Genomic DNA, 12,607 nt, shown 5'->3' on the forward strand with positions numbered 1-12,607 from the left:
CAGCAATAAGTGAGTCAGCAATAAGTGGGACAGCAATAAGTGAGTCAGCAAGAAGTGGGACAGCAAGAAGTGGGACAGCAACAAGTGAGTCAGCATAAGTGGGACAGCAATAAGTGAGTCAGCAATAAGTGGGACAGCAATAAGTGAGTCAGCAATAAGTGGGACAGCAATAAGTGGGACAGCAATAAGTGAGTCAGCAATAAGTGAGTCAGCAATAAGTGAGTCAGCAATAAGTGGGACAGCAATAAGTTTGTCAGCAGAAGTGGGACAGCAATAAGTGAGTCAGCAATAAGTGGGACAGCAATAAGTGAGTCGGCAATAAGTGAGACAGCAATATGTGAGTCAGCAATAAGTGAGTCGGCGATAAGTGGGACAGCAATGAGTGAGTCAGCATAAGTTGGACAGCAATAAGTGAGTCAGCAGTAAGTGGAACAGCAATAAGTGAGTCAGCAATAAGTGAGTCAGCATAAGTGGGACAGCAATAAGTGAGTCAGCATAAGTGGGACAGCAATAAGTGAGTCAGCAATAAGTAAGTCAGCATAAGTGGGACAGTAATAAGTGAGTCAGCAATACGTAAGTCAGCATAAATGGGACAGCAATTAGTGAGTCAGCAATAAGTGAGACAGAAATAAGTGAGTCGGCAATAAGTGAGTCAGCAATAAGTGAGTCAGCATAAGTAGGACAGCAATAAGTGAGTCAGCAATAAGTGAGACAGAAATAAGTGAGTCGGCAATAAGTCAGTCAGCAATAAGTCAGTCAGCATAAATGGGACAGCAATAAGTGAGTCAGCAATAAGTGAGACAGAAATAAATGAGTCGGTAATAAGTGAGTCAGCAATAAGTAAGTCAGCATAAGTGGGACAGCAATAAGTGAGTCAGCAATAAGTAAGTCAGCATAAGTGGGACAGCAATAAGTGAGTCAGCAATAAGTAAGTCAGCATAAGTGGGACAGCAATAAGTGAGTCAGCAATTAGTAAGTCAGCATAAGTGGGACAGCAATAAGTGAGTCAGAAATAAGTAAGTCAGCATAAGTGGGACAGCAATAAGTGAGTCAGCAATAAGTGAGTCAGCAATAAGTAAGTCAGCATAAGTGGGACAGCAATAAGTGAGTCAGCAATAAGTGAGTCAGCAATAAGTGGGACATAAAGTAACACTGAACATGTTTCAGGTGTGTTTGCCACCTTCAGTGTTGGAACACATCGAACAAAGCGAGTGCGTCTTCAAGTTATCGTCTTCAGTGAAGACGAGCCGCGGCGTCGGGAAGATCGCGATGACTCAGCGAAGACTCTTCCTGCTGACGGACGGGCGACCCGGGTACATCGAGGTGGCTCAGTACAGAGACTTAGACGTGAGACTTTTACATCACTTTTATTCCTTCGCGTCATCCTTTTCCACATTAAAAGTGTTATCTTTTTACTGCAGGAGGTCAAGGTTTCCTCGACTCCCTTCCTGCTCCTGCGGATTCCCAGCCTGAAGTTGCGAGTTCGAGGACGAAAGGAGGCGTTCGAGGCCAATTTGAAAACGGAAGCTGAGCTGTGGAACTTGATGGTCAGAGAGATGTGGGCGGGACGGAACATGGCCGACCAGCACAAGGTATCAGAGGACAACTTATCTAACATTGACATCGTCTAACAAATGTCAGCAACTCCATGAACATCCCATAATAGTTAATAATTGCTTTAATCATTATATTTTATCTCACTTAATCGTACATTTTTTGAGATTGTATTCCATAGGTTGATGTAGGTTTTCTGATTATTATTTTAGCTATATTGATCTTTCAATATTTATTTTGTAGATAAGGTTTTGAGGATAAAGATTTTAATGTATATGTGATTTGTATTTTTTAAATTAAAAGTATGTTTTGTTTCAAATTTTGACATTTATAAATATTTAGTCAAAAATAGTAATGCAATTATATTTGATAACATGTTTATATTTGGTCTCTAGAATTATGTATTGTCAAGAATCTGATGATACTATGCGTATCACGATACAGAGGCAACTATACGATATATTGCGATATTGTAGTAACAAGGATATATGTGTAGTATTGTCGAGTACTTGACTCTGGTGTTGCAGAATTTACAGATTCATGACTCTTGAAGAAGTCGTAACTGCTTCCATTTGTTTTCAAATCAAAATATGTCCAAACATCAGCTCAAGCCGACTGTATCCTCTCGTCCTCAGTCTTCCCTAGAGAATCACAGATTTTTAGTTGAGTAGGATGTAATGACTGTTGCCATCTAGTGGCCGTAAGTTTAACTGCAACACAAAAATTAACATGAAACAGTGAAATTTTGCATGTTCATTTTGTTTTCTTTAACTCGCGCTTAAAAATATATAAACCATACAATTTTGATTTAAAAGCACCTCGTCCCACCAAGAGAAATCAAAGTTGCGTAAATAAGTATCATGAAAAAGTTTGCTATTTTTTTATGTTTGTATATTTACTATATACCCCTAGTTTTAAGTATTATTATATTCGTTTGGTTGCTTCAAAATACGGTTGTCTTCATACTTTGTAAAATGTATTTCTCTCCGAACCCTTAAAACTGTTAAAAAAGGGAAACAAAAACTACACATATCTGAACAAAAAACTGAAGACATTGAACAAAGTGTCATTTTCACTGACCTTCAGCATCTTGAAGGAAGAAGAAACATGTGTTTAATGTGTTGCATGTTGACTGCAAAAGTTATTTCCAAGCAAATATTCTGGATCCTACTTGCAGTAATTCTCAAGCTGTGATGAGGAGTGAAGTTCTGAAAGATAACCCTGTGTTTTAACAGCTGCTGTGGATAAGAACGAGGATCCGAACCTCAATGTTTATTGATAAAATACCTGAAGACGCACAATCATTGCTGTTTACTTTGATGGTCAAAGATCAGTCACTATCTTGTTTTTTTTCTTCAAAATAAAGTACTTTTTTCTTTTTTTTTCTGTCCAGGACCCGCAGTACATGCAGCAGGCTCTCACCAATGCCTTGCTCATGGACGCGGTCGTGGGAAGTCTTCAGAGCAGCAAAGCCATTATTGCTGCTTCCAAGCTCGCTCACTTCGACCGCATCAAGATGGAAGGTGAGAAGAAACTCGTAGAAAGATCAAGTTAAACGGATGTAGCTACTATTTACGTTCTCGTCATGACTCTGATGACTCGACTGAATGAATCATTTGACTCCTTTGACTCCATGAATCGCGACGTTCATTAGTTTTATCCAGTTATCTTCGAAACTCCGAACGTCTAGGGTCTCATGTACTATGGTTTCGTACTCACAAAAATTGCGCACATACTTTCCACGTCAAAGTGCATATGTATCAATAATGAAAAGAGCGTTAAAAAGTTTGTACTTCCCGACAAGTTTGTAGTTAACATACGTATTTACTGCAGTTACTGAAAGCAACTAAAGTTTTCCTCATATGATCACATGATCTGAACAATTTCCTTGAAAAACCCACTTGTATAGATACACCGTCACATGATTCGAACACTTGTAATTTGTCAACAAAACACTTTTATTTTATAAATTTAATAAGAATTTTCGTGTAAATTGATGTTTTTATTCGGTTTTATTTGATCGAAAGACTCTGGTTCATTTAAATATGTTTTAAATATGTAAATGAGGGCGTGGAAAGGGACGAACAAGTCGCCGATTAATCCCACGTTGATTGGGATGTACAAAGGAAAAGGGCTTGTATTTGTGTGCACGTACAGTGAATATTTTGTAGATCATATTTAGTAGAACATCCACGAACTCCTGTACATGAGGCCCCGGCTGTTTTCATCGACGGTTGGTTGCTTCTAGGAAATCGACTTAATGGGCGGAACTTATGAAAAAGCGGTCTCGTCCAATCAGATGGAGCCTCACTATCATCTTTCTCCTGGGCTGTGTAGTGTCAATAAAGTTGTAAATGTACTTGTATTAGTGCAATAAAAACACCAAAGTCAGAGTGAAACGGACACAATGGTGTCAATGGGCGGAGCTTATGTTAAAGAAAGCGTCTCATTGGTTTATTTTCTAACTAGTATAAGTAGTGGTTGGCCGTGAATTTCACACATAGGCCTTCAGTGGCGCTCGTTTGAATGAATCCACCTCTTAATAACTACTATAAGGTTATTCATACACCCTGTTAATCCGATCGTGTACTCTTATATAGGTCAGTAAGAAGTTTAAATATCACTCTGACTACGAGTCTGTGGGGTTTCCATGTCAACAATACACACTTCCTGAATCAGAAGTTAGTAAAGACAACAAGAAAAACACAAACGCAGCTACATCACAATGATCGACACACAACAATCTTGCCCAAAGCGTCAGCAGCCTCTTTGACTCCCAGGAACGAGAACCGTGTGGAGTCAATCATTCCTCCAGAGTTACGTATTGACGATTTAAAGAAAACAATTATGTAGAAAGAAGTATAAAGAGCTGTTACGTCACAGACGGATAACTCATGTAGCCATAAAAAATGCCTTTTATTGAGGAAACAAACCACAAACACACAAAAGCATAACTAAAATTGTATTTACTCACGTAGTTCATGGACTGAAAGTGGCATAAAAATCCTTTTACCACTTATGACGACTCGCCTCGGAGTTGCCATAACTTTTTATTATTATTACTAATGTCAATCGAGTTGTAAAATGAATAGTTTAAACCAGATAAAAAAACGAAATGGAAGAAAAAATGCTTTATTAGTGTCAGATAGTCAGATGTCGTCTGCATATCGAGTGACGAAATGGATGAATCGTCCTCCACAGCTCAGACCTTACGTCGATATATTGTCAACTTTGAAGTAGGATTTCGAGTATTTTTGTGTGTCTCCACCTACGACCATCTCCTCACTGCTGATTTGTGTCGTTCCAGTTCCGACCACAGTTTCCAGGACGACGGTGGAGACTCTGAAGCACAAGATCAATCCTTCCCTGGAGCTGACGGCGCCTCAGTCTGTGGACGTCCTGCTCTACACCGCAGGTCTGAACTTTATGAACTTGAATGAACTGGTCTTTGTGAGTCTTCCTACTTGTACCACTTTAAAACAAATATCTCTGCTGTCGCTCCACAACCCTCACCATTCAAACCTCCCTCTGGTTTCCCTCCTTCCAGTTTGAATTTAGGTCAACGAGCGGAATTCTTGGCCCACGTCCAGGTTTCTCCCTCTTTTTCCTTCACTCTCTGTTTCTTCACACTCACCCTGACGCGTCATTGGTCGAACTGAGGGAGGAGATTTGACCACTGGAACACTCAAACTTGTGTGTGTGTTTGCTTAAGTTTGTGCACACATGTGTGTGTGTGTTGGCCTATAAGAGTGCGTTTGTGTGTGTGCGACCATGTGTCTGTATATCTATGTTTTTGTGAGAGCATAGCTGTGTTTGTTTTGTATGTGGGTGTGTTTTTGTGTGTTTTTGTGTGATCATGTGTGCATGCGTGTGTTTTTGTGTGTGTGCGAACATGTGTCTGTACATCTATGTTTTTGTGAGAGCATAGGTGTGTGTTTGTTTTGTATGTGTGTGTGTGTGTGTGTTTTTGTGTGATCATGTGTGCAGGCATGTGTTTTTGTGTGTGTGCGAACATGTGTCTGTACATCCATGTTTTTGTGAGAGCATAGGTGTGTGTTTGTTTTGTATGTGCGGTTGTTTTTGTGTGTGTGTGTGCATGCTTGTGCATGTTTGTGTGCATGTGTGTGGGCATGTGAGTGTGTTTGTGTTTTTGTAAATGTGCGCATGTGTTTGATGTGTGTTTGATTATATATAGTTTTTGTGTGTGAGCATATGTGTGTGTGCATGTTTTCTGTATTATTGTTTGTGTGTGCATATATGAGTGTGTTTTTTTGTGGGTATGTGAGTGAGTGTGTGTGCACATATGAGTTTGTGCACATTAATGTATGTAGTGTGTTTGTGTACACACCGAGATGGCGTCTAAGTTATCCGTGTGTTCAAGAGTGTGTTTGTGTGTGTGTTTGTGTGTGTGTTCAAGAGTGTGTTCAAGAGTGTGTTCATGTGTGTGTTCTTGTGTGTGTTGACTGCAGGTCTACTCATGGTGTCTCTAAGCAGCGGAAAAGTGATGGTGTTTGATGCATCGAGCTGGTCACTCAAGCACACCTTCCATGTTGGAAGTGCAAGACTGGTAAATATATGTGTGCAAACACACACACACACACACACACACACACACACACACACACGCAAATAGATCTGGGCAAAGTGCAGGCCAAGTGCATCAACGCAGCTCTTTAAAAACAGTCCTATAAAACTTATACTATAGAAAAGTATTTTCCTTTTGTGTCAAAATAAGTAAGAAAACCTAAAGTGTCTTCTCATGTTTTATCCATATTTTTTGGATTATTTATATATATTTATTTTTATAAAATGTATAAAGAATGAATATTAAATAAAATACAATTTATATATTCACAATTTTTTTGTCTTTTCTATAATAAACTGTACACTTTATTTACGTACATACAGAATCTTGTGTTTGAGTGTATTTATTAATAAAGTTTTCCCATCACGATCAACTTTCCCTTGGACTCGACCGTCTCTTGCAAAAGTATCAAACGAGGCCCCGAGTAAATTGAATCGTCCTCTTCAGCCTGGAGTCACATGAACCTTCTCAAGTCTCGCATTAGATCCACATCTAGAGCTACATTAGGAACTCTGAGGTCGTATTAAGGAGCTTTCAAACCCCGGGAAACAACCAAATCTCTTTAAAAATAAAGATAATGAAGATTTTAAAAAGTAAATTTAATTAACAATAAAAAAAAATAAGTTGTATTTTTAAAGATATATTAATTTATATTTTAAATTAAAATAATTATACATAAATTATTGGATTTTTACATGTTTTAAAAGATGAAATTATAATTATTTAATAAATAATATCGTATATAAATATATAATAAAAGGCCCCTGTGATTGTGTTCCCAGAACTGCATGCTGGAGGTGGACCGGGACCAAGTGTGGATGGGCTCGGAGGACTCGCTCATCTACATCATCTCCATGGTGGCCATGGTCTGCAACCGACAGCTGACGGAGCACAGGTCAGAGGTCACCGGGCTGGCTCTGGACACGGAGAAATACAGGTTTGTGACGCAAAACCGGCTACACACTTTTGAGTTGGATGAAGAGATGTAGTTTGCGTGTGCAGCCAGAGGGTGGCGTACTCGTGCAGCGCGGAGGGAACGGTCATCCTGTGGGACGTGTCCACGCTGCAGGTCAAGAAGCATTTCCGAGTCTCGTGTGATCGTCTTCAGTCCATCGCCGTCTGCTCCGGGATGCTGTGGCTCTGTACGTTCATCGCTGACGTCGTCAGAAGAAGAATCCACGACTGAAACAGAGTCTGTGTTTGTGGCCCCTCAGGTTCAAGGGACAACATCATGGAGTTGTGGAGAAACGGATCCTTGAAGAACCGACTTAATCTGCCGGAGCAACAGAAGGGATCCACGGTGACCTTCAGTGCCGTCCTCTTGTTAGCCGAGGTAACATGAAGGGCCACCGATCATGTGTTTTATGATGGGGGGCCACATCTATAGTTGATAAAGAGCCACAAATAATATATTTTATGACAATACGGGCCACATTTAATTTGATAAAGAGCCACAAGTTATACATTTTATGACAATGAGGGCCACAATATAGTTGTTAGAGAGTCACAAATAATACTTTATGATAATAAGGGCCACATTTATTTTGATAAAGAGCCAAAAATAATATATTGAATGACGATAGGGGCCACATTAAATTTGATAAATGGCCACTAATAATACATTTTATGACAATAAGGGCCACATTATAGTTGTTAAAGAGCCACAAAATTATATTTTATGACAATAAGGGCCACATTAAATGTGAAAAAGAGTCACAAATAATATATTTTATGACAAGAAGGGCCACTTTATAGTTGTTAAAGAGCCACAAAATTATATTTTATGACAATAAGAGCCACATTCAATGTGAAAAAGAGAAACTAATTATGCATTTTATTACAATAAGGGCCACATTATAGTTGTTTAAGAGCCACAAAATTATACTTTATGACAATAAGAGCCACATTCAATGTGAAAAAGAGAAACTAATTATGCATTTTATTACAATAAGGGACACATTATAGTTGTTTAAGAGCCACAAAAGTAATATTATTGACCATCAGGGCCACATTAAATGTGAAAACGAGCCATAAATGATGTATTTTAAGACAATTAGGGCCACATTATAGTTGTTTAAGAGCCAAAAAAATATATTTTATGACAATGAAGGCCACATTGTCGTTTTTTTAAGAGACACAAAATTATATTTTATGACTATGAGGGCCACATTGTAGTTTCTTTAGAGCCACAAAATTATATTTTATGACTATGAGGGCCACATTGTAGTTTCTTTAGAGCCACAAAATTATATTTTATGACTATGAGGGCCACATTGTAGTTTCTTTAGAGCCACAAAATTATATTTTATGACAATGAGGGCCACAATTAATTTAATAAAGAGCCAAAAAATATTATTTTTATCACAGTTGCCACATTAAATGTTATAAAGATAAACAAATTATGCATTTAATGACAATAAGGGACACAATATATTGCAATAATAGATTCAATTCATATTTTTCATGTCAATGGGGGCCACATCATATTTGTGTAAATATTGATACATTTGTAAATCCATCATTTTCATGTGTTCAGAGGGAGGAGATCTGGAGTGTGTGTGCCGACTCCGCTGAAGTGTGTGTGTGGCACGTCAAGGACAACGCCAAACCTTTCCACCGAGTCACACTGCAGGACTGCGCCGGCTGTCACTGTATCCTCCGCGTCAAAGATCAGGTACGACGTTCATCGCCACCATCGCGACTCCGTCTTCTCACCTGTCGTGTCTCCGCAGGTGTGGGTGGGCGCCATGGGTCGCAGCTCCAGCCGAGGGAAGGTCTACATCCTGGACATGGAGCAGCACCAGGTGCTGAAGGAGCTGCACGGACACAACGACAAGGTGACGGCGCTCTGCTCGGCCGAGGACCGCTACGTGCTCAGCGGCGCCGCCAAGCATGATGGGAAAATCGCCATCTGGAAAGTGGAGTAAAAAAAGAAGATTTTATTTGAAATGAAGGAAGAAACGTGTTTACATTATTTTTTTAAAATCTACAATGTTTCATTTCAGTGAAGACTCTATTGTGTACTAATAAGATGTTTATTAATCTTTACTGCGTCTTAGAAACCTTCTTAAGATTCCGTTTAGCAGTGTTCATAGTTGTACATATCGATAAGTTATTCGTGTACTAATATGTACTTATAAACTCGCACAAAAATGTGAAATTTATCACGTTTTCATGATCTGTACTCACAAACAGGCTCTTACTAAGTATGTTCTTCTTTTACATTCTAACTTTTTATTATTATTACTTTAATCATTCCTCTTAAAACGCTTGTGTTTTATCATTTTATATTTATAAGTACGTCTCTCGTCCTCCAGTGCAATGATATTAAAAACAAATGTTCCGTGTTTCAAAGTGTCTTAAGGAGCCGCGATCAAACTCTGTTACTATTAAAATGGTTTTAAAGGTTTTGGGTGTTTTTTAGGACGTTAACGAAAAGGAAAAACTTTATTTTTTCGTTTTATTTTGTTTACTGTCAGTGACCAAATATGTGATCTATTGAGTTTATATAATATTGTGGGCATTGAAGGAAAAGTGTTTAATTCACAGAAGTAAAATTATATGCAGGAAAAAACCGACTTGTAAAAATGGTTAAAAACTAACTTCTTTTAAACAGACAGTTTTAATCTGAGCTGGTTTTTTTTTTACTTTTCCGTTCAACATCTTCAATTCAAGGAAGAAAAAAACCTTCATCAACTATTTCATGTTTTTGTTTTTCACGACTGAATGACTTTTCAAAATACACTTTTATTTTTTTGAAGGAACTGTCGTTATTTTTTTAACTTTAACATGAGATCGATTTCTGGAAATGTGTTCACTAACTGGAATGTTTAAACGTCAATAAAACTTCTTAATAAATGAAGTGTTTAAAAGATCATTTTTGTGTTTGTTTATTTCTAGATACACGAATAATTGGGTTTCCATTCAGGCATGTTTAAAAAGCTAAATGCAGATATTCGTCGTTCATCCCGGCTAGCTCAGTCGGTAGCGCGCCGTGATCGTATAGTGGTTAGTACTCTGCGTTGTGGCCGCAGCAACCCCGGTTCGAATCCGGGTCACGGCATTTTTGTTTTACTGCTCTTTTAGTTGCGTTAATGTTTCCATATATGTTTATATTTTATACATTTTATGTGGATTATTAATGCATAGCGTGATTAAGTTAAATTAAACAGAAAATTGATTTTTTAATCCTGGTGTAATGACAAAAAGAAACCACAAGGGGGCCTCCTTCTACTTCAGTGTGTGCGGCTCCAGATAACATTTGAATACGTTTGTTACTTTTTTATTTATTATAAAATGTTGCTTAAATCAAAGACATGTTTTCTTTATTAATATTAATAGTAATAAAAAACTTTATTTCACTTCTATTTTTTCAAAAAGTGGGAGGAAGGGATACGACAAACACATTTGTTTTCGGGCCTTCAGGTCACCTTGACCCTGAGACAACACAAGGGATACCACAGACACAACAAGCTCTGGTAACTCAGGCTCGCATCATTTTGTTCAAGTCTCTACGCTTTCTTAAATTTTCTTGGAGAAAACGAATTTTGGCTCCTTGTGCCACAAGTTAAATCCGAGAGAAAACTTTTTTCTACTTTTTGTTTTCGGTCAGCATGTCCTCACGGTGTCAGGAAGTGTGTGTTGGGAGAGGAAGCTGCTGCTTGACCCGACTCTGGATCAACTACAGAGAGATAAGAGGAGGAAACTGAAAGTTCCTCAGGGCCACGTAGAAGAAAATCAACTAAGATCCTAAATATGATGAGAAAACTTTATAAAATAAAGAAATTGATTATATAATATACTATATAATAAATATACCTTGATCAATCTACTACATACCTTACAATTTGGAATAGATAAGAAGAATAGAGCAAAAAGACCTGAAGGCCTGAAAACAAATGTGTTTGTGGTATCCCTTGTGTTGTCTCAGGGTCAAGGTGAACCAAGGCCTGAAAATGAATGTGTTTCTGGTATCTCTTGGGTTGTCTCTGGGTCAAGGTGACCCGAAAACAAATGTGTTTGTGGTATCCCTTGTGTTGTCTCTGGGTCAAGGTGACCCGAAGGCCCGAAAACAAATGTGTTTGTGGTATCTCTTGTGTTGTCTCAGGGTCAAGGCGACCCGAAGGCCCGAAAACAAATGTGTTTGTGGTATCTCTTGTGTTGTCTCAGGGTCAAGGTGACCCGAAGGCCCGAAAAAAAAAAGTGTTTGTGGCATCCCTTCAGTTGTCTCAGGGTCAAGGTGAACGACCTGCCTGGCGTCCAGAAATACATATGTAGTGGTGGAGGTTGTTTGTTCTCGGGGCCTTCGGGTCACTTTGACCCAGAGATAACACAAGGGTTATGATGGTTTCCTACTGTAAATATGTGAATTAAAAGAGACTGATAAGTACGATAAAGGTACAATATCTATTTAAGAAACACTTAAATCAACATACTAGTTGACCTTTAAGTTATGTTTCGAGATTCTACAATAATACAATTATTTTATTCAAAATAAAATAGTTAGCTGTGAGAAATCTTTTTTCTTTTTATATAATCAACTATGACCTCTCACAAGGGCCGCAAAAATACAGTGAAATTTCCATTACATGTAATATAGATGCATGTAATATTTAAAATATGTAATATACAAGTAACTCTTGAATAAATCTTTTATTTTGTCCTGACACGTCAAACTACTTCCTGCCCAGTTGCATCAACATTATTAAAGAGCATCTAAATAATAATAATACTAGTGATATTACAATTTATTTACTAGATTATTGTTATTTAAATAATATTGTTTAATAAAAAAAAGAAAAATAAAGTTTGAATGATTTACTGTACCTGCAGCTGAAGTGTGCACGCGCGCGCGCGCCAGGAGCAGCCATGTTGGAATGCTGGATGTGGAGACGGGAAGCAGGAACAGGAGACTGTGGCGGCGAAGGAGGGAAAGAAGGAAAGAAGGAGCTCCTGTGTTTCCAACTTCTCTCGCTGCCCAACAAACTCCTCTAACGGACTAACAAGCCACACTTTCACGCCTTCGAAGCTCCACAAAAACCAGCAGAAAACCTCCTAAAAACATCCCGGGAACAGATCAAGGTAAGCGGGGCTTTTTTTCCTCTGAAGTCAGGAGCGAAGAAGAAGAAAAAAGAAAGAAAAAACGTTGACTTCGCGTTTCTTCTGCTCCTTAAATCTTCCTTAAACATTTTAACTTCTTTTAAAAGTCTTCCATGTACTTTTCCTGGCGTGTGAATGTAGGTTAGTTAACTTGTTAACCTCGGATTAACCCACATTTGTTTCCTTTAATCTCTGGACTTCAAAAGTATTGACTCATTGTTTATAACAATGTTGCACTTATGCTGATCCTGGATCTGTGCTGCAGTGATTTACTGTTTTGTTGATGTGAAGATATACGTCTTTAAAAACTTTAATCTTGACATATTTACACTTGTTAGTACTAATCGTAGTGTGTTCTTGATATTTGTA

General features: G+C 38.2%; 2 protein-coding genes and 1 non-coding gene across 4 annotated transcripts in view; all 3 read left to right on the plus strand.

Moving 5' to 3' along the window:
• dennd3a (DENN/MADD domain containing 3a) overlaps positions 1-10,001 on the plus strand; it is a 34,848-nt gene extending 24,847 nt beyond the window's left edge. For both annotated transcript variants that reach the window (XM_087786419.1, XM_087786420.1), the window contains exons 20-29: positions 1,168-1,347; positions 1,422-1,592; positions 2,948-3,077; positions 4,862-4,969; positions 6,024-6,121; positions 6,922-7,076; positions 7,142-7,281; positions 7,354-7,472; positions 8,676-8,813; positions 8,872-10,001. In XM_087786419.1, the coding sequence (XP_087642545.1) occupies positions 1,168-1,347; positions 1,422-1,592; positions 2,948-3,077; positions 4,862-4,969; positions 6,024-6,121; positions 6,922-7,076; positions 7,142-7,281; positions 7,354-7,472; positions 8,676-8,813; positions 8,872-9,066 (1,434 nt within the window). In that variant the 3' untranslated portion in view covers positions 9,067-10,001. The remainder of the gene's footprint in view (positions 1-1,167; positions 1,348-1,421; positions 1,593-2,947; positions 3,078-4,861; positions 4,970-6,023; positions 6,122-6,921; positions 7,077-7,141; positions 7,282-7,353; positions 7,473-8,675; positions 8,814-8,871) is intronic.
• Positions 10,002-10,130: 129 nt separating this feature from the next.
• trnah-gug (transfer RNA histidin (anticodon GUG)) lies at positions 10,131-10,202 on the plus strand. Its single transcript has one exon. It is a non-coding gene; the product is annotated as a tRNA-His (tRNA).
• Positions 10,203-12,027: 1,825 nt separating this feature from the next.
• The window catches only part of LOC148083263 (focal adhesion kinase 1-like), a 58,977-nt gene continuing 58,397 nt past the window's right edge, over positions 12,028-12,607 (plus strand). The window contains exon 1 of the mRNA XM_087786426.1: positions 12,028-12,220. The gene's annotated coding sequence lies outside the window, so the exon portion shown is untranslated. The remainder of the gene's footprint in view (positions 12,221-12,607) is intronic.

The sequence above is a fragment of the Callionymus lyra genome, chromosome 3 (genome assembly GCF_982586985.1).
Source record: "Callionymus lyra chromosome 3, fCalLyr1.hap1.1, whole genome shotgun sequence".
In the NCBI taxonomy this organism is placed as follows: domain Eukaryota; kingdom Metazoa; phylum Chordata; class Actinopteri; order Syngnathiformes; family Callionymidae; genus Callionymus; species Callionymus lyra.